Consider the following 26,732-nt stretch of genomic DNA (forward strand, 5'->3'; position numbering starts at 1 on the left):
ATCAACCATGCAGCCATGCAATCTCCATAGACAAACATTGGCAGTAGAATTGTCTTACTGAAGAGCTCAGAGACTTTCAACGTGGCACCGTTGTAGGATGCCACCTTTCCAACAAGTCAGTGTGTCAAATTTCTGCCCTGCTAGAACTACCCAAGTCAACTGTAAGTTCTGTTATTGTGAAGTGGAAACGCCTAGGATCAACAATGGCTCAGCCGAACAGGACCGCCATTTGCTGAAGTGAGTAAAAATAGTCTGTCCTCGTTTGAAACACACCCTACTGAGCTCCTAACTGCCTCTGGAAGCAACGACAGCACACTAACTGTTTGTCAGGAGCTTCATGAAATCTGTTTCCATGGCCGAGCAGCCGCACACAAGCCTAAAATCACCGCGCGCAATACCAAGCACCGGCTGGAGTGGTGTAAAGCTTGCTGGCATTGGACTCTGGAGCAGTGGAAACACGTTCACTGGAGGGATGAATCACACTTCACCATCTAGCTGCCTCTTTATAACGCACATTGTTGAAGAAAAGTTTCAAATTAAATCACGCTGCCAGATTATAATGAGGTTTAATAATGTTTTAATGAGTTATATATATATATATTTTTTTACCCCCCCCCCCCCCCCCCCCCCCCTTCGTGATAACGATCTTGTCTCATCGCTGCAACTCCCCAAAAGGCTCGGGAGAGGCGAAGGTCGAGTCATGCTTCCTCCAAAACATGACCCACCCAACTGCACTTCTTACCACCCGCTCGCTTAACCTGGAGGCCAGCTGCACCAATGTGTCGGAGGAATCACCGTTCAACTGATGACCAAAGTCAGCCTGCAGGCGCCCGGCCTGCCACAAGGAGTCGCTAGAGCGCGATGAGCCAAGTAAAGCCAAGTAAAGGTTTCATAATTAAGAATTATTAATGATGAGGTTTAAGCTTTGCAAAATGCTTTCGCACGACAAGAAGGTCACCCTTTCTGTTCTTTAATTCTATGCACCCCACTGTTTGCTTTAGTCACTGACTCACCAATAAGCTGAGTCACACAGCAGAGCTTGATAAACATCACACTCAGGATGCTGGTGTGTGTGTGTTTGGGTGGGGTGCATGTGTGTGTGTACAAAACATCATAAACTTGAAACTCAAGATGTTGTGAAGCAATAGAAAGCAGTGTTGTTTCCAGACCTGTACTTCTTGGTGAGGTCATCTTTCTCCGCCTGCTGTTTCTCCAGCACAACATTCAGAACACTCTGGATCTCTGATAGCGCCATCGTCAATTTGTCTACAGGGAAATTTAAACAAATGAGTAGGTGAGGGCATGTCAGAAAGGTTCTCTGGAGAGATGAATCACAAAACCTGTTTTAAGACAACAAAAACCTCCCAGCTCAGCGTTGGTTTTTGGTGGCGATGCTAAACCAGTGCTCTGACAAACTCTGAGCCAGGAGTAAAATCAACTCCTAAAAAGTTTATCTCAGCTGGTAATCACGACAGCTTGAGGTACCGCAAAGAAAAGATAGTGATGACGCTGATTGACATTGTAGCAAGTATGTGGAATATCCAACGCTCCAGAGAACCACGGTGAATGTGACTGTACATCAAATGTTGCAATGGTAAAACATTTGAAATAATTGTCGCCTTACACCATCACTTTGCCTACTCTTAATTGCCTAATATATTGGCATGCATATTTAGCATATTTCATTATAATAAATTTTAAAAAACAAACAATTCTGAAGGTTGTTAGAAGCATAATTTTGACAATATTAACATAACACACTCGTCACTCCGTTTAACAACTCTAAATCGCTTTGGCAAAAGTAGGTGGCAAGTCACTTGATGATAAAGTTGTATTCAACTTTTGAAAGGTCTGTCATTTTCATCAACACAGTCAAAGTTAACATAAACCAGCAAGATACCTTCAAATAAATAAAACGGAACATAATACAAAAGAAACACGGACATGAAGCAGAAACATTAACGCCTGGGGAAGGAACCAATGGGAGGGACATATATAGGGAAGGAACCAATGGGAGGGACATATATAGGGAAGGAACCAATGGGAGGGACATATATAGGGAAGGAACCAATGGGAGGGACATATATAGGGAAGGAACCAATGGGAGGGACATATATAGGGAAGGAACCAATGGGAGGGACATATATAGGGAAGGAACCAATGGGAGGGACATATATAGGGAAGGAACCAATGGGAGGGACATATATAGGGAAGGAACCAATGGGAGGGACATATATAGGGAAGGAACCAATGGGAGGGACATATATAGGGAAGGAACCAATGGGAGGGACACATATAGGGAAGGAACCAATGGGAGGGACATATATAGGGAAGGAACCAATGGGAGGGACATATATAGGGAAGGAACCAATGGGAGGGACATATATAGGGAAGGAACCAATGGGAGGGACATATATAGGGAAGGAACCAATGGGAGGGACATATATAGGGAAGGAACCAATGGGAGTCCCATATATAGGGAAGGAAACCAATGGGAGGGACATATATAGGGAAGGAACCAAAGGGAGGGACATATATAGGGAAGGAACCAATGGGAGTGACCTATATAGGGAAGGAACCAATGGGAGTGACATATATAGGGAAGGAACCAATGGGAGTGACATTTCAAGCCAATACTCAATGAAAGTGTCTCTGCGTCATTGTCAAGCCTCCTTAAAAGTTTACCTTCAGGGCCTCCCGGGTGGCGCAGTGGCTAAGGGTGTACTGCAGCGCCACCAGAGACTCTGGGTTTGCGCCCAGGCTCTGTCGTAACCGGTCGTAACCGGCCGTGACCGGGAGGTCCGTGGGGCGACGCACAAATGGCCTAGCATCGTCCGGGTTAGGGAGGGTTTGGCCGGCAGGGAAATCCTTGTCTCATCACGCACCAGTGACTACTGTGGCGGGCCGGGTGCAGTGCGCACTAACCAAGGTTGCCAGATGCACGGTGTTTCCTACGACACATTGGTGTGGCTGGCTTCCCGGGTTGGAGGGCGTTGTGTTAAGAAGCAGTGCGGCTTGGTTGGGTTGTGTATCAGAGGACGCATGACTTTCAACCTTTGTCTCTCCCGAGCCCGTACGGGAGTTGTAGCGATGAGACAAGATAGTAGCCACTAAAACAATTGGATACCACGAAAAAGGGGTAAAAAATTTAAAAAGTTTACCTTCAGCTGCTATACTTGCATCCTCTGAATGATTTAATTTCCAGGTTGACATTTCCTCTTGTTTCCGCTCCACATCCTCCAGAGCCGTAGTGATAGCTTCAGAGGGATGCAGCTAGAGAAACAACATCAAAGGGGATCTTATTATACATATCAATGTTCCAATATTTTATAATGACTAAATTGCATTTGGATTACTGTTACAGTACCATGTGGGTTAATTGGGATTCATTCTGACATTTGAAGATGTTTTATTTATTTTTAATTTGGATTATTTGTGTATTTGTTGACATTTTACTGCATTGTAAGGAGCTAGTAACATAAGCATTTGGCTTTAAGCACTATAAAATCTGCTAAACTGTGTGCACAATCAATCAACTTTGATTTGACTGGACTAGACACAGAATCCAACCCAATGCTAGATCATTCTTACAATAAACCATGTTGCACTCGTTCAAATATTCTCTTTTTCTCTCAAAGAAATTACTAAAGAACTAACTCTAATGTTAAACTAGTATTTATTCTACAACTTTCAGAGGTGTGTACTGTATTCAGCTTTTACTGTCTCAGTGGTGCTGTCTTTCTGTCTGGGCTGAATGTCACCAGGCTGCCTGTCTCGTTCTCCATCTCTGTCTGTATCCCTGACACCTGTGTGTCTGGCTTTGTGCCTTTCCCAGTCGCCTTCACAGCAGAGACGTGCTGGGCCAGCTGGCTTCCTTCTGCTGCGACCCTCAGACCCAGACCTAGAGACACCACAACGCTCAGAGGGCCTCTCAGAGGGCGCGGAACTTCCTGAATGAATACATACCACATTCTCTCAGGTCATGGACAACTGATATTGTGAAGACTTGCAGCTAACACTATGTCTCTTTATCAGGGTCAATTCAAAATGAAGACAGTCAATACAACATGTAAACTGACATTGTTACTTAATTATTGTAAAAAAAAAATTGTTATAAATTTTCGATGACTTCTCAATACTCAAAATTACTTACATTTTAAATTCAAATAACTTCCTGAATTGACTGACCTCATTTGACCCCAACCCTGCTCTTTATGTACATGTTGTAAAGAGTGTTGTGTGTAAATGTCTTATCTTAAATCAATATTATATTTATGATCAATAAAGTGATGTTGTCAATTTTGACAACTGATAACAAATGTGTAAATCTGGATAGTAACAGCCGAATAGGAATTTTTTTAAAAGCACTTCCGACCTGTCAATCTGAGGCCTAAAAATATCCCATTGAACTTTTATCAACGTACCCTCTAATCGATATTGCAGCATCGTGGCCTGTACTAGGCTGGGAATGTGCCTCTTACACACTGGGTTCAAATACTATTCGAAATCGATCTATTGGTTTCATTGCAATAGGCAAGCTCAATCAAGTGCAGCTACATTATTTTAAATGATTTCAAATAGTATTTAAACCCAGGTCTGCAAAAGACTGGTATGAATGTTATGTACCTTGGTTACAGAGAAGGGGGTAGCTGCTGCTCATCATGGTGACCAGATTATGGGTGAGTGGGTGTGTAGAAAGGAAAGTAATGGACGTGTGGATAGAAGTGGGTGTGTCCAAAGGAAAGTAATGGACGTGTGGATAGAAGTGGGTGTGTCCAAAGGAAAGTAATGGACGTGTGGATAGAAGTGGGTGTGTCCAAAGGAAAGTAATGGAAGTGTGGATAGAAGTGGGTGTGTCCAAAGGAAAGTAATGGAAGTGTGGATAGAAGTGGGTGTGTCCAAAGGAAAGTAATGGACGTGTGGATAGAAGTGGGTGTGTCCAAAGGAAAGTAATGGACGTGTTGATAGAAGTGGGTGTGTCCAAAGGAAAGTAATGGACGTGTGGATAGAAGTGGGTGTGTCCAAAGGAAAGTAATGGACGTGTGGATAGAAGTGGGTGTGTCCAAAGGAAAGTAATGGAAGTGTGGATAGAAGTGGGTGTGTCGAGAGGAAAGTAATGGACGTGTGGATGAGTCTGAGTCGTATTTCACTGTTCCGATTTTACACAAATAATTCTACATTTTCAGTTATAAAACTGAAGATTGTTTATTTTTCTTTTAGTTAAAAGTACTGATGATCGGTGTACTGTTGCTTCCTGCGTTGTATGTGTGTGCTTACTGTGACCGTCAACCTGTTACTAGGTAGCTACTTCCCACGCCACTGCCGGACAAGTAGTGCGTGTCAAGCGGGAGCAAAGGGCAGTGTGTCCCGGTGTTGTTGCCGTTCATGCCCTCCCCATTGAGTAGACTGTACATGTGTCAAATATTAACAATATTAATGATTTATTGTGTAGGCTGCTGTCCTACTTTAAATAAAATCACAGGAGGGAAAAACATAGTCACGTTAGCTACCGCCGGAGACGTGACCGTTTTACCAGGTAGGAAGTGATGGACTCTATTAAAATGTAACATGTTTCAAGTTAAACTGTAGTTTAGTTTGTATCCTGTTTAGTGATTACTGTGAGTATTAATTGAGTTTAGTCCATGAAACTGTGCGTATGCTAATTTAGAAAGGTTGACCTAATCGGATAAGAGGAAATTGCCTCGGATCAGAGAGCAGGGTCAGGCCCAGAACAGAAGGACAGGGTGTGATTCTGACATCTGGCTAAACAAAGAGAGGACCATGGACATTCCACAGAGAGAGGACCATGGACATTCCACAGAGAGAGGATCATGGACATTCCACAGAGAGAGGACCATGGACATTCCATAGAGAGAGGATCATGGACATTCCACAGAGAGAGGACCATGGACATTCCACAGAGAGAGGACCATGGACATTCCACAGAGAGAGGCCCATGGACATTCCATAGAGAGAGGATCATGGGCATTCCACAGAGAGAGGACCATGGACATTCCACAAAGAGAGGACCATGGACATTCCACAGAGAGAGGACCATGGACATTCCACAGAGAGAGGACCATGGACATTCCACAGAGAGAGGACCATGGACATTCCACAGAGAGAGGACCATGGACATTCCACAGGGGAAAGGTGGGAAACTCATTGGGGTCATAAAATGTATAGCTGGGGAGGTGACGCCTACAAGGGAAGAGTGTAAAATGTGTTGTGATCTTTCTAAATGTGTGCACTCAGCTGACTGTATCATTGGTATTAAACACTTGAAACTTCTCTTGAGCTTTTGGTCTCAATTCCTTATTGCAAAGAGGTTGCAATAGCATTTCTTATTTTTAACAGAAGCTTCCTACTGGGTATTAAGGTCAGATCTCAGGTCTCACCGGTGCACTGGTTGCTGGCTTATTGACTTTTTGTGCAACCTGATCAGCAACGCAAAACTGTCTTGAGTGGCAACAAATCTGCCCAATTAGCCGATTCGCTTTCCATACACTCACTTCTTTCGACACACCCACCGGCCCATACTCTGTTCACCATATTGGGCTGCAGCTACCCATACTTGTGTTTAGGTGCTTCGCTAGGCTGCTCACGTTGGACAAACGGTCCTGGGGATGTGGAGAGGAGTTGTTTGATGTCGTCGTGGCAGGCTAGGTCCACGGCGGTCTGGCCCAGAGCGTTTTTGTCTTGAGGGTTTGCGCCATACTGAAGAAGGAGCTGCACTACCTGAGGGTCTCAATGCAGGGGGGGGGGGGGGGACATTTCAGCCTCACATTATCAAACAATATTGATAGAAATGTTGATGATGAAAAACACACAATTCACACAAAAAAATAAGGGCACTATATATTCAGACAGGAAGTTGGGAATAACTTGTTTGATTCTCAACAGGCATACAATACACATCCAGGTGTCAGAACATCATAATCAACGTGAGTGAGCCACTAAAGTCGGTCAATCGTATCAATCAGAGTATGTAGCGTACTTTGCAGTGTCCTGAGGCAGCAGCATCATGTAGAGGAGTGAGGCCCTCCAGACCTCTACTGGTAACATCAGCCCCAGCCTGCAGTAGCTCCTTGACCACAGCCTCGGAGCCTGCAGCACTGGCCTCATGCAGCGCCGTCCAGCCTGACACACACACACACATACAAAAACACACACACACACAGGCAGGTTACGATGCATTCGTCGTCATTTACAAACAGTGATAAAGACATAAAAGGATTGTGTAACTAAGTGTACTAATGGACATAAAGACAGAACGCTAAAACGATAGTAAAAGAGGACTGGTTTCCCCCCCCCAAAAAAAATTGGGAACATGTTGGGGATCAGTTTGATTTTACATGAAAAGGTTGTCCTTTTTAAGTACTGTATTGGGGAACGAAAGCAGCCATGGATCTGACCAGATGTGTTTTGTAAATGTATTATGTGTGTTTGTATTGTGCAGGGCTCATTTGAAGAAGAAAAAACAAGACTTGGTTTCAATGACACCCTGCTAAAAATAAAGATGAATAAAAATGAAATAGTCTATACTGCCGTACCAAGCAAAAAGGCAGTAACTGCTCATTTGGTAAAAAATGAGTTAATGTCATTTTTTTGCTACATTAAATACATGCTTAATCATGTGGACAAGTATCTTGCCTCTACTGTATTGTGTTTTGGAGAAAATGGGTCATGTTAGCAGTAACTGCATATAGTTACAGTGAAACCAAGGTAAATAGAAGCCATATTTATCAGTTCCACACTATGAGCAGTTACTGCCTTTGTGCTTGGTAGGGCAGTATAGAGTCTGGTCTGTTACAAACCTGCGTGATCTATCTGATTGACATTTAGGCCTGCTTCCAGAAGGCCTCTCACTAGAGCCAGGTCTCCTTTCTTGCATGCCAGGTGAAGGTGGCTCTCTCCCATACTGTTTCTCTTGTGTAGATTCCTCAAGGGAATCTTTGTGCCAGGCATGGGACCTACTGATAAAACATTGATAGAAAGATGAGCATATAAATACAATATGATTGATCAAGGTGACAACAATGGGAAAGTCACAGACAGAATTATGTAAGATGTTCTATTTGATACAATATTTTTAATTTGACTATCTGTTTGCCATACATATTTGGATATTGAGTTATTATCATTTTGGCTCTGTACGCCAACTTCCAGCTTTAATTTGAGGGTATTTTACATCCAAATCAGGTGAACGGTGTAGGAATTACAGCATTTTTTACTTGTGGTCCCACCCCTTTTAAGGGACCAACAGCTGCTTAGCTGTTCCATGGCCAGGTGTGTTATTCCCTCATTAGTTCATTTATAAGTAATCAGATAAAAAGGTCTAGAGTTGATTTCAAGTGTGACATTTTGCATTTGGAATCCGTTGCTGTTTAACCCTCAATATGAAGGCCAAAGAGCTGTCACTGCCAGTGAAGCAAGCCATCATTAGACTGAACAATCAAAACAAACCCATCAGAGAGATAGCAAAAGCATTAGGTGTGGCCAAATGTATTTGATTTATTTAACCTTTATTTAACTACCTTAACCCGGACGAGGCTGAGCCAATTGTGCGCCGCCCTATGGGACTCCCAATCACTGCCGGTTGCGATACAGCCTGGAATAAAACCAGGGTCTGTAGTGACGCTTCTAGCACTGAGATGCAGTGCCTTAGACCGCAGCGCCACTTAGGAGCCCCAAATCAACTATTTGGTACATTCTTAAAAAGAAAGAACGTACTGGGGAGCTCAGGAACACAAAAAGGCCCGGAAGACCACGGAAAACATCTGTTCTTCCCTGGTGAAGAAAAACCCCTTTGCAACAGTTGGCCAGATCAGGAACACCATACAGAAGGTAGGCGTATCTGTGTCAAGTCAACATTCAAGAGAAGACCAGAGTAAATACAGAGTGTTTACCACAAGATGCAAACCACTGGTAAGCCTTAAAAACAGGAAGATTAGAGTTTGTTAAACAACATCCTATCGACAGACGAGACAAAGATCAACTTGTACCAGAATGATGGGAAGAGAAGAGTATGGAGAAGGGAAGGTACTGCTCATCATCAGAGCATACCACCTCATCTGTGAAGCACGGTGGAGGTAGTGTTATGGAGAAGGGAAGGTACTGCTCATCATCAGAGCATACCACCTCATCTGTGAAGCATGGTGGAGGTAGTGTTATGGAGAAGGGAAGGTACTGCTCATCATCAGAGCATACCACCTCATCTGTGAAGCATGGTGGAGGTAGTGTTACGGAGAAGGGAAGGTACTGCTCATCATCAGAGCATACCACCTCATCTGTGAAGCATGGTGGAGGTAGTGTTATGGAGAAGGGAAGGTACTGCTCATCATCAGAGCATACCACCTCATCTGTGAAGCATGGTGGAGGTAGTGTTATGGAGATGGGAAGGTACTGCTCATCATCAGAGCATACCACCTCATCTGTGAAGCATGGTGGAGGTAGTGTTACGGAGAAGGGAAGGTACTGCTCATCATCAGAGCATACCACCTCATATGTGAAGCATGGTGGAGGTAGTGTTATGGGGTGGGCATGTATGGCTGCCAATGGAACTGGTTCCCTTGTATTTATTGATGATGTGACTGCTGACAAAAGCAGCAGGATTCATTCTGAAGTGTTTAGGGCTATATTATCTGCTACAGATTCAGCCAAATGCTTCAAAACTAATTGGACGGCGCTTCACAGTGCAGATGGACAACGACCCGAAACATACTGCGAAAGCAACCCAAAACTTTTTTAAGACAAAGAATTGAAATGTTCTGCAATGGCCAAGTCAATTACTTGACCTGAATCTAATTGAGCATGCATTTCACTTGCTGAAGGTAAAACGCCCCAATAACAAGCAGCAAATGAAGACAGCTGCAGTAAAGGCTTGGCAGAGCATCACCAGGGAAGAAACCCAGCATCTGGTGATGTCTATGGGTTCCAGTCTTCCGGTAGTCATTGACGGCAAAGGATTTGCAACTAAGTATTAAAACTCACAATTTAATTTATGTTCATGTTAGTTTGTCCAATTACTTTTTGAGCCCCTAATATTGTGGTGACCACATAAAAAAGTGCTGTAATTCCCACACCGTTCACCTGAATTGTATGTAAATATCCTCAGAATTAACTTTAATCTCATCTTGATAGTCAAATCCATTGTGGTGGCATACAGAGCCAAAATAATAATAACTTCTTCAATGTGCAAATATTTATGGACCTGACTGTATTTATGAATCAAATTAACAATGTTGAAAAAGTGAATCTATTCATAAATACAATATTCCAATACCTGAACTAGACGAGGTATCAGCACCACCTGTTGTGTAACTAGTACTTGTGTTTTGCGATGCCCAAGGGTTTGGCTTTGGCTTCAACAACAGCTTGGCCTGCCTCTTGCCAGGTCTGGCTCTACTGCTCTTGGCTTTCCTCTTGTGTTGACTACAGCTGTTGTGGTGTTTGGCGCTGCCCGTATCACTTTGCATAGTGTTCATCTCTGGTTCATCTTCCTTCACACCGTCTTTAGCTTGGCAGTCATCTAAAGCGGGTAACAGGCTAGTGGAGTCTTCCATTACAGTAGTGGTATATCCATTACCATTCATCTCACACGCCTCAGAGTAATCTATTAATGTATCTAAAGTCTCAACTTCAGTCCCGGGGGTTTGGTTTTCTACTCCTCTCACCTGATCTTGGACGGAACCAATTGTCGCTTCTGAATCAAGTTGAACATGAGCTTTCGCCACCTCCTCCTTTTCAACTTGTCCCAGATCATTGTTCTTTGTCTCTGCTTGGTCCAGCTCAGAGACCACGGTGACGTCAGAGTCAGCACTATTGTCTTTATTGTCGTAAGACAAAGTCTTGTCAGTAGAAGCATCTGGGTCTCTAGACACTCTGTGTGTTACAGAGCCTCCCTCACGTCCACCATCAATATGACATCTCTCACCATCTCTATCAGTCACAGCAGCCGTGGTCTCTCTGTCCAGTCTGTCTCCAATCAGCTGGAGATCGAGACCAGTGCATTTTAGCAGGTTGGCTTTTAAACCAACATCTGATCCAATGGAAGAAGCTTTGGGGATTTGACTTGCTCTCTGCATAAACAGTGTATCGATATTGGTCTCTGTACATTCTGATATCCCCACAGGGCCGTGGAGCTCCTCAGCCACTAGGAGGGATGGTGAGCTAGTGTTGCAAGAGCCAAGATATTCATCATTATCATCCTCCATCGCTGATGGTGCCTCTGCTGGTTGTGTCTGCTTCTCATCAACAATGGAAGCTTGTCTTGTGACATCCAGGTGTGTTGTTGTTGTAGCGTCTGAATGAGGCGGAAGAAGAGACACGCTACACTGCTCCTCCAAGTCTTCCTTGGACAGGAGACCATTGTCTAGCTTACACTGATCATTAATATATGGAGATGATGTCCCAGCCACACAGGCATCCACAACGTCAGTGGTTTCCAAAGGGACAGGTGCTTTGGACAGCGACAGGTGTTCAACAAGTGAGACGTTGTCTATAAGGGTACAGCAGGTGTCATCCTGGTCCATTTGGCTCAGGTCAACCTCTACCGCAGATCTGGTCTTGTCCATGGGGTCAATCTCTGGCCTAGCAGGTCGGTGGGTGAGGGTGACCTTTGACTTATTGGTGGAGATGCTGTTTCTTGTGGCATCCAATCCAGCTAGCAGCACTAAGGCTTCAGGACATGTATTCTGTTCAGGGTTTTGACTGGTTTCCTCTGCCCAGATAGTGTTATTGTGTTGGTATCTGTCAGCACTCGTTGTTGGGTTAAAATTGAAATATTCACCTAGATCGTCTGTGTGGTCAGTATGCTGGGAAAGATGCCCCTCTTGAGTTAGAGTGATCTCCTCTCTCTGGCTCTGGCAGTGGTCAGTATGCTGGGAGAGATTCATATCTAGAGTGATCTCTCTCTGGCAGTGGTCAGTATGCTGGGAGAGATTCATATCTAGAGTTATCTCCTCTCTCTGGTTCTGGCAGTGGTCAGTATGCTGGGAGAGGTTCATATCTAGAGTTATCTCTTCTCTCTGGCTCTGGCAGTGGTCAGTATGCTGGGAGAGATTCATACCTAGAGTAATCTCCTCTCTCTGGCAGTGGTCAGTATGCTGGGAGAGATTCCTATCTAGAGTAATCTCCTCTCTCTGGCAGTGGTCAGTGTGCTGGGAGAGATTCCTATCTAGAGTTATCTCCTCTCTCTGGCTCTGGCAGTGGTCAGTATGATGGGAGAGATTCATACCTAGAGTTATCTCCTCTCTCTGGCAGTGGTCAGTCTGCTGGGAGAGATTCCTATCTAGAGTAATCTCCTCTCTCTGGCAGTGGTCAGTATGCTGGGAGAGATTCCTATCTAGAGTAATCTCCTCTCTCTGGCTCTGGCAGTGGTCAGTATGATGGGAGAGATTCATATCTAGAGTTATCTCCTCTCTCTGGCAGTGGTCAGTCTGCTGGGAGAGATTCCTATCTAGAGTGATCTCCTCTCTCTGGCTCTGGCAGTGGTCAGTATGCTGGGAGAGATTCATATCTAGAGTTATCTCCTCTCTCTGGCTCTGGCAGTGGTCAGTATGCTGGGAGAGATTCATATTTAGAGTAATCTCCTCTCTCTGGCAGTGGTCGGTATGCTGGGAGAGATTCCTATCTAGAGTGATCTCCTCTCTCTGGCTCTGGCAGTGGTCAGTATGCTGGGAGAGATTCCTATCTAGAGTGATCTCCTCTCTCTGGCTCTGGCAGTGGTCAGTATGCTGGGAGAGATTCATATCTAGAGTTATCTCCTCTCTCTGGCTCTGGCAGTGGTCAGTATGCTGGGAGAGATTCATACCTAGAGTAATCTCCTCTCTCTGGCAGTGGTCAGTATGCTGGGAGAGATTCCTATCTAGAGTAATCTCCTCTCTCTGGCAGTGGTCAGTGTGCTGGGAGAGATTCCTATCTAGAGTAATCTCCTCTCTCTGGCTCTGGCAGTGGTCAGTATGATGGGAGAGATTCATACCTAGAGTTATCTCCTCTCTCTGGCAGTGGTCAGTCTGCTGGGAGAGATTCCTATCTAGAGTTATCTCCTCTCTCTGGCTCTGGCAGTGGTCAGTATGCTGGGAGAGATTCATATCTAGAGTTATCTCCTCTCTCTGGCTCTGGCAGTGGTCAGTATGCTGGGAGAGATTCATATCTAGAGTTATCTCCTCTCTCTGGCTCTGGCAGTGGTCAGTATGCTGGGAGAGATTCATATCTAGAGTAATCTCCTCTCTCTGGCTCTGGCAGTGGTCAGTATGATGGGAGAGATTCATATCTAGAGTTATCTCCTCTCTCTGGCTCTGGCAGTGGTCAGTATGATGGGAGAGATTCATACCTAGAGTTATCTCCTCTCTCTGGCAGTGGTCAGTCTGTTGGGAGAGATTCCTATCTAGAGTAATCTCCTCTCTCTGGCAGTGGTCAGTATGCTGGGAGAGATTCCTATCTAGAGTAATCTCCTCTCTCTGGCAGTGGTCAGTATGATGGGAGAGATTCCTATCTAGAGTTATCTCCTCTCTCTGGCAGTGGTCAGTCTGCTGGGAGAGATTCCTATCTAGAGTTATCTCCTCTCTCTGGCTCTGGCAGTGGTCAGTATGCTGGTAGAGATTCATATCTAGAGTAATCTCCTCTCTCTGGCAGTGGTCGGTATGCTGGGAGAGAATCCTATCTAGAGTGATCTCCTCTCTCTGGCTCTGGCAGTGGTCAGTCTGCTGCGAGAGATTCCTATCTAGAGTTATCTCCTCTCTCTGGCTCTGGCAGTGGTCAGTATGCTGGGAGAGATTCATATCTAGAGTAATATCCTCTCTCTGGCAGTGGTCAGTATGCTGGGAGAGAATCCTATCTAGAGTAATCTCCTCTCTCTGGCAGTGGTCGGTATGCTGGGAGAGAATCCTATCTAGAGTGATCTCCTCTCTCTGGCTCTGGCAGTGGTCAGTATGCTGGGAGATATTCCCATCTTTAGTTAGAGTTAGCTCCTCTGAGGATATTGTAATTTCCTGCTTTTCTGTGTTCCATTCCTTTCCTTCCTCTTTTCCTTTGAAATCTGCTGTCTCCAGCAGGAAACCTGCACTTTGACTTCTCAACGCAACCGAATCAACAGAGTCATGAAGACTTCCTGTTGTCGCCTGACCATTTCCTGTCTGGGCCGCCAATAGAACACTGTCCAGGTCGAACGGGTTGCTCTGCAGGAGCAAATCAAAGATATCCTTCCGTTTGGTGGTGATGCGTTTAATGACTTTTCTAGGTGTGGATGTGTCTGATAAAATGGCGTGATTAGGCCTTGAGTCTTCTTCCCCTGCCTGGTCCTCCAGGTTCCTCTTCATAGCTGGTGCTGTAGACCGCGTCCCATCCTGGACAGAAGGTAATGGACGGTTTGGACCAGTAGAGCCATCGCCATGAGGCTCCTCTTTCTCTCCCAGGACCCCTGCAACTGAGCACAAAACACATAATTATTATAATATTTTTTTAAATAGATGGTTTGGTAGAACCAAAAAACCCCTACGGGATGGACATCTCAAATGGTGCAGACCACCTTAATAATAACACTGTCCAAAAATCAATGCGTCACTGCCGTTCAGGAGTGGGGAAAAAGGTTAAGCATTGTAGGTGGCAAGTGTTGTGTTTAACTGCAGAAAATTGGACAACATTTGACGAAGCAACATGTCAACTTTAATAGCAAAAAAGCACTTTATAATTTCAGGATGATCTCTTAACATTAACAAGTATTATGATACAATACAAGGAGAAACGTTGAACGTGAGCTGACAAATAAATAAGATACTTTGTTACACTTTTACAACAAATGATTTAATTGTACCAGCTACTACTGTAGCTACTCTACAAAAAATACATATCATACAATATATTATCCCAATGTCACAAATATATTAACACATCACAAATGTTTAGAGGTATTCTTTGTGAAAAAATTAATTGGAAAAATATACTCAACAAACATGCACATAATCTTTCAAAACTAAACACAAGATAAAACTGAATTAATTTAAAAAAACCTTTGAATCCAATATGATCAACATTCATAAGACTGAGAAAGGTTTTTACTAGTTTCAACTGGGACAATAGACGAAACACAACAACAAATGTGATGTCATAGACAAAATACGACAACAAATGTGATGTCATAGAAACACGACAACAAATGTGATGTCATAGACGAAACACAACAACAAATGTGATGTCATAGACAAAACACAACAACAAATGTGATGTCATAGACAAAACACAACAACAAATGTGATGTCACAGACAAAACACAACAACAAATGTGATGTCAGACAAAACACAACAACAAATGTGATGTCATAGACAAAACACAACAACAAATGTGATGTCATAGACAAAACACAACAACAAATGTGATGTCATAGACGAAACACAACAAAAAATGTGATGTCATAGACGAAACACAACAACAAGCTATAATTCAGCTCAACCAGAGTCCTCCCTGCTCCTCACAGCTCCCTCTCTATAGAACTCCAGCGTGGTTTCATGAGTCCAGTCTTCTGTTTCGTCCGACGAGAAGTTAAAAACCTCTCCCGTGTAGTCAACGGTCTCGTCACTCTCGCTGTCACTAATAGCAACACTGTCCTCTCCTTGTACCTCTGGATCAGGGTTGGGGACATAGAGCGGACTCCTTCTCCTCAGGACCTCTGGGATTGGTTGAGGGCAAGGAGGAGGAGTAAAGGTTCTTCTGGTGGCCAGGTCTGTATGGGGACCATAGAAATCGAATCACTAGAAACAACAAAGCCCTGACCAATATGGATTTTTTTCATGCTTATTTTTTAATAAAAAAAAAAAACGTTTTCCCCAATTTCATGGTATCCAATTGGTAGTTACAGTCTTGTCTCATCGCTGCAACTCCAGTACGGATTTGGGAGAGGTGAAGGTCGAGAGCCCTCTGAAACACAACCCAACCAAGCCGCACTGCTTCTTGAAACAATGCCTGCTTAACCCAGAAGCCAGCCACACCAATGTGTCAGAGGAAACACCCAACCCCTGGCAACTGTGTCAGCGTGCATGCGCCCGGCCCGCCACAGGGGTCGCTAGAGCGTGATGGGACAAGGACATCCCTGCCGGCCAAACCCTCACCCTAACACGGACGGTGCTGGGTCAATTGTGCGCCCCCACCATGGATCTCCTGGTTGCGGCCGGGCTGCGACAGAGCCGGCCAGGATCTCTAGTGGCACAGCTACTAGATCTTTAGTGCCTTAGACCACTGCGCATATCGGGAGGCCTGACCAATAGTGATTTGACTCGTGGGTACACTCAAAGGAGAATGGTAAGAATGTCCGTTCTAGTAATGCTAGTTCTATGATGGGGACTAGTACAGGGAAGAATACATGACTGTACTACAGGGGGATATGAGAACCAATCTTCATATGTATTGGACAGAGAGAGAGACAGGAGGTGATAGAAAGGGCCCTGCAACCAATACAGCCCAACCTACAGCCCTACATCATTACAGCCCAACCTACAGCCCTACATCACTACAGCCCTAAATCATTACAGCCCAACCTACAGCCCTACATCACTACAGCCCAACCTACAGCCCTACATCACTACAGCCCAACCTACAGCCCTACATCCCAACCTACAGCCCTACATCACTACATCCCAACATCACTAAAGCCCTACATCGCTACAGCCCAACCTACAGCCCTACATCACTACAGCCCAACCTACATCACTACAGCCCTACATCACTACAGCCCAACCTACAGCCCTACATCACTACAGCCCAACCTACAGCCCAACATCACTAAAGCCCTACATCACTACAGCCCTACATCACTACAGCCCAACATCACTACAGCCCAACATCACTAAAGCCCTACATCACTACAGCCCTACATCACTACAGCCCAACATTACTACAGCCCTACATCACTACAGCCCTACATCACTAAAGTCCAGTGGTGGAAAAAGTACCCAATTGTCATACTTGAGTAAAAGTAAAGATACCTTCATAGAAAGTTACCCAGTAAAATCCTACTTGAGTAAAAGTCTAGTTGGTTTTAAATGTTCTTAAGTATCAAAAGTAAAAGTATAAATCATTTAAAATGTCTTACATTAAGCAAACCAGACGACACAATTTTCTTGATTTCTTTAAATTTACGGATAGCCAGGGTCACAGCTCAACACTCAGACATAATTTACAAACAAAGCATTTGTGTTTAGTGAGTCCATCAGATCAGAGGCAGAAGGGATGACCAGGGATATTCTCTTGATAAGTGTGTGAATTGGACCTTTTTCCATTCCTGCTAAACATTGAAAATGTAACGAGGACTTTTGGGTGTCAGGGAAAACGTAAGGAGTAAAAATACATTTTCTTTAGGAATGTAGTGGAGTAAAAGTTGTCAAAAATATAAATAGTAAATTAAAGTACAGATACCCCCAAAAAAGATAAGTATTACTTAAAAGTATTTTTACTAAAGTACTTTACAACACTGCTACAGCCCTACAGCAGCCCTACAGCAGCACTACAGCAGCCCTACAGCCCTACAGCAGCACTACAGCCCTACAGCAGCACTACAGCAGCCCTACAGCCCTACAGCAGCACTACAGCCCTACAGCAGCCCTACAGCAGCCCTACAGCAGCACTACAGCCCTACAGCCCTACAGCAGCACTACAGCCCTACAGCCCTACAGCAGCACTACAGCCCTACATCACTACAGCAGAACTACAGCAGCCCTACAGCAGCACTACAGCCCTACATCACTACAGCAGAACTACAGCCCAACAACACTACAGCCCTACATCACTACAGCAGAACTACAGCCCAACAACACTACAGCCCTACATCACTACAGCCCTACATCACTACAGCAGAACTACAGCCCAACAACACTACAGGCCTATATCACTAGAGCAGCACTACAGCCCTACATCACTACAGCAGCACTACAGCCCTACATCACTACAGCAGAACTACAGCCCAACATCACTATAGCCCTACATCACTATAGCCCTACATCACTACTACAGCTACAGCCCTACAGCCCATACATAGACACGCAGACACCTGGTTCAAATACCTTTAGTAGAGGTTGTTGTGTCTCTCTGCTGGTCAGTGTTGCTGGTTTCAGACCTGGTTGTTGTCCGTCTCTGCTGGTCAGTGTTGCTGGTTTCAGACCTGGTTGTTGTGTCTCTCTGCTGGTCAGTGTTGCTGGTTTCAGACCTGGTTGTTGTGCGTCTCTGCTGGTCAGTGTTGCTGGTTTCAGACCTGGTTGTTGTCCGTCTCTGCTGGTCAGTGTTGCTGGTTTCAGACCTGGTTGTTGTCCGTCTCTGCTGGTCAGTGTTGCTGGTTTCAGACCTGGTTGTTGTGCGTCTCTGCTGGTCAGTGTTGCTGGTTTCAGACCTGGTTGTTGTCCGTCTCTGCTGGTCAGTGTTGCTGGTTTCAGACCTGGTTGTTGTCCGTCTCTGCTGGTCAGTGTTGCTGGTTTCAGACCTGGTTGCTGTGTCTCTCTGCTGGTCAGTGTTGCTGGTTTCAGACCTGGTTGTTGTGCGTCTCTGCTGGTCAGTGTTGCTGGTTTCAGACCTGGTTGTTGTCCGTCTCTGCTGGTCAGTGTTGCTGGTTTCAGACCTGGTTGTTGTCCCTCTCTGCTGGTCAGTGTTGCTGGTTTCAGACCTGGTTGTTGTGCGTCTCTGCTGGTCAGTGTTGCTGGTTTCAGGCCCGGTTGTTGTGTCTCTCTGCTGGTCAGTGTTGCTGGTTTCAGACCTGGTTGTTGTGCGTCTCTGCTGGTCAGTGTTGCTGGTTTCAGACCTGGTTTTTGTGTCTCTCTGCTGGTCAGTGTTGTTGGTTTCAGAACTGGTTGGTGTGCTTCTCTGCTGGTCAGTGTTGCAGGTTTCAGACCTGGTTGTTGTGTATCTCTGCTGGTCAGTGTTGCTGGTTTCAGACCTGGTTGTTGTCCGTCTCTGCTGGTCAGTGTTGCTGGTTTCAGACCTGGTTGGTGGGCGTCTCTGCTGGTCAGTGTTGCTGGTTTTAGACCTGGTTGTTGTGCGTCTCTGCTGGTCAGTGTTGCTGGTTTCAGACCTGGTTGGTGGGCGTCTCTGCTGGTCAGTGTTGCTGGTTTCAGACCTGGTTGTTGTGCGTCTCTGCTGGTCAATGTTGCTGGTTTCAGACCTGGTTGTTGTCCGTCTCTGCTGGTCAGTGTTGCTGGTATCAGACCTGGTTGTTGTGTCTCTCTGCTGTTCGGTGTTGCAGGTTTCAGACCTGGTTGGTGGGCGTCTCTGCTGGTCAGTGTTGCTGGTTTCAGACCTGGTTGGTGGGCGTCTCTGCTGGTCAGTGTTGCTGGTTTCAGACCTGGTTGTTGTGCGTCTCTGCTGGTCAGTGTTGCTGGTTTCAGACCTGGTTGTTGTGCGTCTCTGCTGGTCAGTGTTGCTGGTTTCAGACCTGGTTATTGTGCGTCTCTGCTGGTCAGTGTTGCTGGTTTCAGACCTGGTTGTTGTGCGTCTCTGCTGGTCAGTGTTGCTGGTTTCAGACCTGGTTGTTGTGCGTCTCTGCTGGTATCTCTCCTGGTCAGTACTGGTCTGATCTGCCTGAACTGGTAACCTCCTGAGCTTCCTCCCTGTTCCACTTTGGGACGGGCTGAGTTGGGACGACTCTGCAGGTCGTTTTGTTGGTGCTAGGATAAACAGAACAGAACGAGACAGGTGAGAGTTTCCTGGAAGCTTTGTAGGACTAAGATCACCTTGTCACTGGACCAAAAATGAGTGTTACAAAGCTTCTAGGAAACTCACCCAAGCCTAGAACAATATAACTTTACCATGAAATAATATAGACAACAGCAAAACATTTGGTAGAAACCTAAACCAAAGAAACAACAGAATAACATGTCTTTGTTTATGGACAGGTCCAGACCTGCTAGTGCCTTTCTCTTGTTCTTGGGGATGTTTTTCTCCAAGAGTTTAATCAGACAGGGTTCTGTGGTGTTGCTATAGGCTGTCTGTCCGTTGTTGGTCTTCAGTAGAGGGTCTGCCCCGTGCTTCAACAGCAACTCTGCTATCTGTGATACACAAAGCAAACCACAGCTGACCTAGTATGCATTTACAGAGGTAACACTCACACGTGCAAACACAGAGCTGGGCCGATAAACCACATTTTTTTGACACCGACCAAACTGACCACTTATTGTGGACTTATCGTGGACTTATCGTGGACATTTTGCTGATATCGTTCATTACAATAAATAACCAATTCATGGGTTGCGTGTTTCATAACGTTAGCTACTTAGCTAAGGTTGAGGGGAGTACAACAGATTGCTAGCATTTTTTTTTTGACTAACTTTGCTAGCTAATGACAACATTGGCATCTGTCTAAAGTAAATTTGACGACATGATAATATATATTTTTTTTTATTTAACCAGGTAGACCAATTGAGAACAAGTTCTCATTTATAACTGCGACCTGGCCAAGATAAAGCATAGCAGTGGGACAAAAACAACAAAGAGTTACACATGGAGTAAACAAACGTACAGTCAATAAACACAATAGAAAAATCTATGTACAGTGTGTGCAAATGTAGAAGAGGAGGGAGGTAAGGCAATAAATAGGCCATAGAGGTCGAAATAATTACAATTTAGCATTAACACTGGAGTGATAGATGTGCAGATGATGATGTGCAAGTAGAGATACTGGGGTGCAAAACAGCAAGTAATAATATGGGGATGAGGTAGTTGGGTGGGCTATTTACAGATTGGCTGTAAATTATATTAGTGGAGAAGGTACGGTGGGATTCGAAATGGTCGGTGATCTGCTGGCAAAGTTGTTTCCTACTAAATATTTGACTATGTCAGTAATGTCATAGCATTGACAAGCACTATTAGTGTAATTTATACTAAACAATCGTTAGCCTCCGTCCAGAATGACTGGGCTTATCACGACTTCAGGGCATCACTATTGTGCAGCTGGTAGAGGGAGGCTTGAGAACGTTCATAACAATGACATGACGAGACCGAGTGCCGGAGGTGCAACCTTTGACTAGGGTCCTAATGGAGAAATGTGAAGTTGGAAATGAAATAAGTTTGCTAATATAGGTGATTGTTAATAGGACAATTGATAGGTACAACATTCAAAGCAGTAATAGTAGTTTTATGAATCTTATCGTTTAATTAATTTTATCGTGACAATAATAATAATAATAATTCAGTCAATTTATTGCGATATGGATTTTTGTCAGTATTGACCAGCTCTAGAGCACACAAACACAAATTCTCTCTCACACGCACACAATTTCTCAGTCTGTCTCTTGCACACAAACATGCATACACACTGAAACTAGTCTGGGTGCTAAAGGCCATTTAAAAAATATATTTTTTTTTTACCTTTATTTAACCAGGCAAGTCAGTTAAGAACACATTCTTATTTTCAATGACTGCCTGGGAACAGTGGGTTAACTGCCTGTTCAGGGGCAGAACGACAGATTTGTACCTTGTCAGTTCGGGGGTTTGAACTCGCAACCTTCCGGTTACTAGTCCAACACTCTAACCACTAGGCTACCCTGCCGCCCCATTAGTGATTCTGTACTTGATTTGGATGTAGGTGGGCGTGGTTTATAGTGACACACACACAGACATATATGTACCTGCAGGTGTCCCTGCACTACAGCATCAAGTAGAGGTGTGGTTCCATTTTCTCCAGTACAGTTGACCAGAGCTCCTGCCTGGATCAGGTGCTTACTGATCTCATAGTGACCGTGGGACACTGCCTCGTGAAGAGGAGTCCAACCTGCATGAGATGACAGACAAACATTTTAATTTGAAATACTATAGTAAACTATGGTATAAATACTATAGTATTCCCTGTAGTGTTTTTGCGGACTTGATGTTCTTGCGGAATACTACAGTAAAGTCCGCAAAAACACGACTCCGACCGAAGGTGGCTCCCCTTCCCGTTCGGGTGGCGCTCGGCGGTCGTCGTCCTACTAGCTGCCACTGATTCTTTTCTCCCCCTCCTTATGTGTTTATTGATTACACCTGTTTTGAGTTTGTTGTAATTAGTTGGGCTTTATTGATTATTTGTAACCCTGGTGTTTGATACAGATGAACGTGTTGGTTTATGTTCGTGTATAGTGCTGGACTGTTTTCGTTCCCCGTGTCTGGGGCATTTTGTTTTGAGCACCCAGTGTTTAGTGGGGTGGCCGTGGTTCACCGTGTGTGCATTAAAAGAGCACGATATTGAACTCTCTGTTTTCCTGCGCCTGACGTCACACTCACGACACCCAGTACCTTACAATACTGTAGTATATACTACTGTAGTATACAAAACTGTAGTACACACTATAGTAATTCATCTAGTTTTTTTCGGATTGATGTATCCTGTAGTATTTACTGTAGTGTTTTTGAGGACTGTAGTACACTAAACAGCTGATTTTTTAATGGAATATCTACATAGGCGCACAGAAGCCCATTAATCAGAAACCATCACTCCTGTGTTCCAATGGCACGTTGTGTTAGCTAATCAAAGTTTATCATTTTAAAAGGCTAATTGAACATTAGCAAATCCTTTTGCAATTATGTTAGCACAGCTGAAAACTGTTATGCTGATTAAAGAAGCAATAAAACTGGCCTTCTTTAGACTAGTTGAGTATCTGGAGCATCAGCATTTGTGGGTTCGATTACAGGCTCAAAATGGCCAGAAACAAAGCATTTTCCTCTGAAACTCGTCAGTCTGTTCTTGTTCTGAGAAATGAAGGCTATTCCTTGCAAGAAATTGCCAAGAAACTGAAGATCTCGTACAAAGCTGTGTACTACTCCCTTCACAGAACAGCCAAAACTGTCTAACCAGAATAGAAAGAGGAGTGGGAGGCCACGGTGCACAACTGAGCAAGAGGACAAGTACATTAGTGTCTAGTTTGAGAAACAGATGCCTCACAAGTCCTCAACTGGCAGCTTCATTAAATAGTACCCACAGAACACCAGTCTCAACGTCAACAGTGAAGAGGCGACTCCGGGATGCTGGTCTTCTAGGCAGAGTTGCAAAGAAAAATACATATCTCAGACTGGCCAATAAAAAGAAAAGATTAAGATGTGCAAAATAACAGACACTGGACAGAGGAAGATTGGAAAAAAGTGTTATGGACAGACGGATCTAAGTTTGAGGTGTTCGCATCACAAAGAACATTTGTGAGATGCAGAAAAAATGAAAAGATGCTGGAGGAGTGCTTGACGCCATCTGTCAAGCATGGTGGAGGCAATGTGATCTTCTGCTGGTGCTATGGTGGTGGTGAAGTGGGAGATTTGTACAGGGTAAAAGGGATCTTGAAGAAGGAAGACTATCACTCCATTTTGTAACGCCATGACAAACCCTGTGGACGGCGCTTAATTGGAGCCAATTCCCTCCTACAACTGGACAATGACCCAAAGCACAGCTCCAAACTATGCAATAACTATTTAGGGAAGAAGCAGTCAGCTGGTGTCTATAATGGAGTGGCCAGCAGTCACTGGATCTCAACCCTATTGAGCTGTTGTGGGAGCAGCCTGACCGTATGGCACGTAAGAAGTGCCCATCAAGCCAATTCAACTTGTGGGAGGTGCTTCAGGAAGCATGGGGTGAAATCTCTTCAGATTACCTCAACAAATTGACAACTATGTCAAAGGTCTGCAAGGCTGTAATTGAGGCAAATGGAGGATTCTTTGACGAAAGCAGTTTGAAGGACACAATTATTATTTAAATTAAAAATCATGATTTAGAACATTGTGACTATATTTCCTATTAATTTTGCAACTCATTTCATGTATGTTTTCATAGAAAACAAGGACGTTTCTAAGTGACCCCAAACTTTTGAACGGTAGTGTAGGTAGGCAGGGCTGGGCTCTGATAGTTTAGAGTGTCTGTTCTTTTCTATAACCTGTAGGGAACACAATATGGTCTATATTGGGCATGTTTTTTATTTTATTTATTTTATTTCACCTTTATTTAACCAGGTAGGCTAGTTGAGAACACCTTTATTTAACCAGGTAGGCTAGTTGAGAACACCTTTATTTAACCAGGTAGGCTAGTTGAGAACACCTTTATTTAACCAGGTAGGCTAGTTGAGAACACCTTTATTTAACCAGGTAGGCTAGTTGAGAACACCTTTATTTAACCAGGTAGGCTAGTTGAGAACACCTTTATTTAACCAGGTAGGCTAGTTGAGAACAAGTTCTCATTTGCAACTGCGACCTGGCCAAGATAAAGCATAGCAGTGTGAGCAGACAACAAAGAGTTACACATGGAGTAAACAATTAACAAGTCAATAACACAGTAGAAAACAAAGGGGGGGTCTATATACAATGTGTGCAAAAGGCATGAGGAGGTAGGCAAATAATTACAATTTTGCAGATTAACACTGGAGTGATGAATGATCAGATGGTCATGTACAGGTAGAGATATTGGTGTGCAAAAGAGCAGAAAAGTAAATAAATAAAAACAGTAGGTTCAAATGTAGGTTTACCAGTTATGGGTGGCACAAATTGCAATATGGGGGAGGGGAATGGGCAGGGTATAAGCAAATGAAATAGTTTAGTATTTACTATAGTTAAAAAAGTGTAGGGTTTTGGTGGACTGCAGTGTTTCTGCTGAAATTACTGTACTATTTACTAGTGTTGCAGATAATACTATAGTATTCTATGGTATTCTACAACAATCTACAGTAAGTACTACACATGAGGGATTCAACACTGTGTAGTATAGTATTCTACAGTATACTACCATTTCCTATAGAAGTACTGTAGTACTCTATAGTAAACTGTAGTATTTCTTCACGTGGGAAAACCTGGTCACTTGTTGATTGAGCCTTCCATTATGAGTCACTAATACTGTACACATAGAGAAATACTGAATAGAAAAGGAGTGCCCATTTAAGTCAATGTTAGCATAGTGGGTGGACTGGCAGAATGTTGACCTGTTGCAAGTGTACTCTAGGAGCAAAGCAGGAAGTAAAATATATATATATATTTTCATAACTGTTAACACGCCATAAATGTACAATATTATGAAGTCTTAGCAGTGTAAAATCACTGTACTAGTTGGAATATTATTGAAGTGCTGTGTGTGAGTATCTATAATGAACAAAAATATAAATGCAACATGTAAAATGTTGGTCCCGTGCTTCATGATACAAGATTCCAGAAATGTTCCACATTCATTAAAATATTATTTCTCTCATATTTTGCGCAGAAATGTGTTTACATCTCTGTTAATTAGCATTTCTCCTTTGCCAAGATGATCCGGACAGGTGCACCTAAACAACATGGTCATTACACAGGTGCACCTTGTGCTGGGGACAATAAAAGGCAACTCTAAAATGTACCATTTTTTCACACAAAACAATTCCACAAAGGTATGCTGACTACAGGAATGTCCACCAGAGCTGTTGCCTTAGAATTTAATGTTAATTTCTCTACCATAAGCTGCCTCCAATGTCATTTTAGAGAATTTGGCAGTACATTCAAATGGCCTCACAACCGCAGACCACATGTAACAAACCAGCCCAGGACCTCCACATCTGGCTTTTTCACCTGCGGGATTATCTGAGACCAGCCCCTCAGACAGCTGATGAAACGTATATATATATATGATTTAACTAGACAAGTAAGTTAAGAACAAATTCTTGTTCAGGGGCAGAACAACAGATTTGTACCTTGTCAGAATGTCTGCTCGGGGATTCGAACTTACAACCTTTCGGTTACTAGTCCAATGCTCTAACCACTAGGCTACCTGCCGCCCCTATATGTACAGTGGGGCAAAAAAGTATTTAGTCAGCCACCAATTGTGCAAGTTCTCCCACTTAAAAAGATGAGAGAGGCCTGTAATTTTCATCATAGGTACACTTCAACTATGACAAGACAAAATGAGAAAAAAAAAAATCCTGAAAATCACACTGTAGGATTTTTAATGAATTTATTTGCAAATTATGGTGGAAAATAAGTATTTGGTCAATAACAAAAGTTTATCTCAATACTTTGTTATATACCCTTTGTTGGCAATGACAGAGGTCAAATGTTTTCTGTAAGTCTTCACAAGGTTTTCACACACTGTTGCTGGTATTTTGGCCCATTCCTCCATGCAGATCTCCTCTAGAGCACTGATATTTTGGGGCTGTTGCTGGGCAACACAGACTTTCAACTCCTTCCAAAGATTTTCTATGGGGTTGAGATCTGGAGACTGGCTAGGCCACTCCAGGACCTTGAAATGCTTCTTACGAAGCCACTCCTTCGTTGCCCGGGCGGTGTGTTTGGGATCATTGTCATGCTGAAAGACCCAGCCACGTTTCATCTTCAATGCCCTTGCTGATGGAAGGAGGTTTTCCCTCAAAATCTCACGATACATGGCCCCATTCATTCTTTCCTTTACACGGATCAGTCGTACTGGTCCCTTTGCAGAAAAACAGCCCCAAAGCATGATGTTTCCACCCCCATGCTTCACAGTAGGTATGGTGTTCTTTGGATGCAACTCAGCATTCTTTGAACTCCAAACACGACGAGATGAGTTTATACCAAAAGGTTCTATTTCCGTTTCATCTGACCACATGACATTCTCCCAATGTTCTTCTGGATCATCCAAATGCTCTCTAGCAAACTTCAGACGGGCCTGGACATGTACTGGCTTAAGCAGGGGGACACGTCTGGCACTGCAGGATTTGAGTCACTGGCGGCGTAGTGTGTTACTGATGGTAGGCTTTGTTACTTTGGTCCCAGCTCTCTGCAGGTTATTCACTAGGTCCCATCGTGT

The 26,732-nt window shown here is 44.0% G+C and overlaps 1 protein-coding gene across 1 annotated transcript in view; it reads right to left on the reverse strand.

The window, feature by feature from the left end:
* Positions 1 to 26,732, reverse strand: part of LOC109894963 (uncharacterized) — a 59,164-nt gene that overhangs the window by 6,352 nt on the left and 26,080 nt on the right. The window contains exons 14-23 of the mRNA XM_031829655.1: positions 21,604 to 21,746; positions 19,881 to 20,025; positions 18,055 to 19,644; positions 10,286 to 14,428; positions 7,818 to 7,976; positions 6,998 to 7,140; positions 6,606 to 6,738; positions 3,721 to 3,950; positions 3,162 to 3,273; positions 1,170 to 1,266 (exon numbers count right to left, since the gene is read on the reverse strand). Coding sequence (XP_031685515.1) covers positions 1,170 to 1,266; positions 3,162 to 3,273; positions 3,721 to 3,950; positions 6,606 to 6,738; positions 6,998 to 7,140; positions 7,818 to 7,976; positions 10,286 to 14,428; positions 18,055 to 19,644; positions 19,881 to 20,025; positions 21,604 to 21,746 — 6,895 coding nt within the window. The remainder of the gene's footprint in view (positions 1 to 1,169; positions 1,267 to 3,161; positions 3,274 to 3,720; positions 3,951 to 6,605; positions 6,739 to 6,997; positions 7,141 to 7,817; positions 7,977 to 10,285; positions 14,429 to 18,054; positions 19,645 to 19,880; positions 20,026 to 21,603; positions 21,747 to 26,732) is intronic.

Source organism: Oncorhynchus kisutch, linkage group LG8 (genome assembly GCF_002021735.2).
Source record: "Oncorhynchus kisutch isolate 150728-3 linkage group LG8, Okis_V2, whole genome shotgun sequence".
Classification (NCBI taxonomy): domain Eukaryota; kingdom Metazoa; phylum Chordata; class Actinopteri; order Salmoniformes; family Salmonidae; genus Oncorhynchus; species Oncorhynchus kisutch.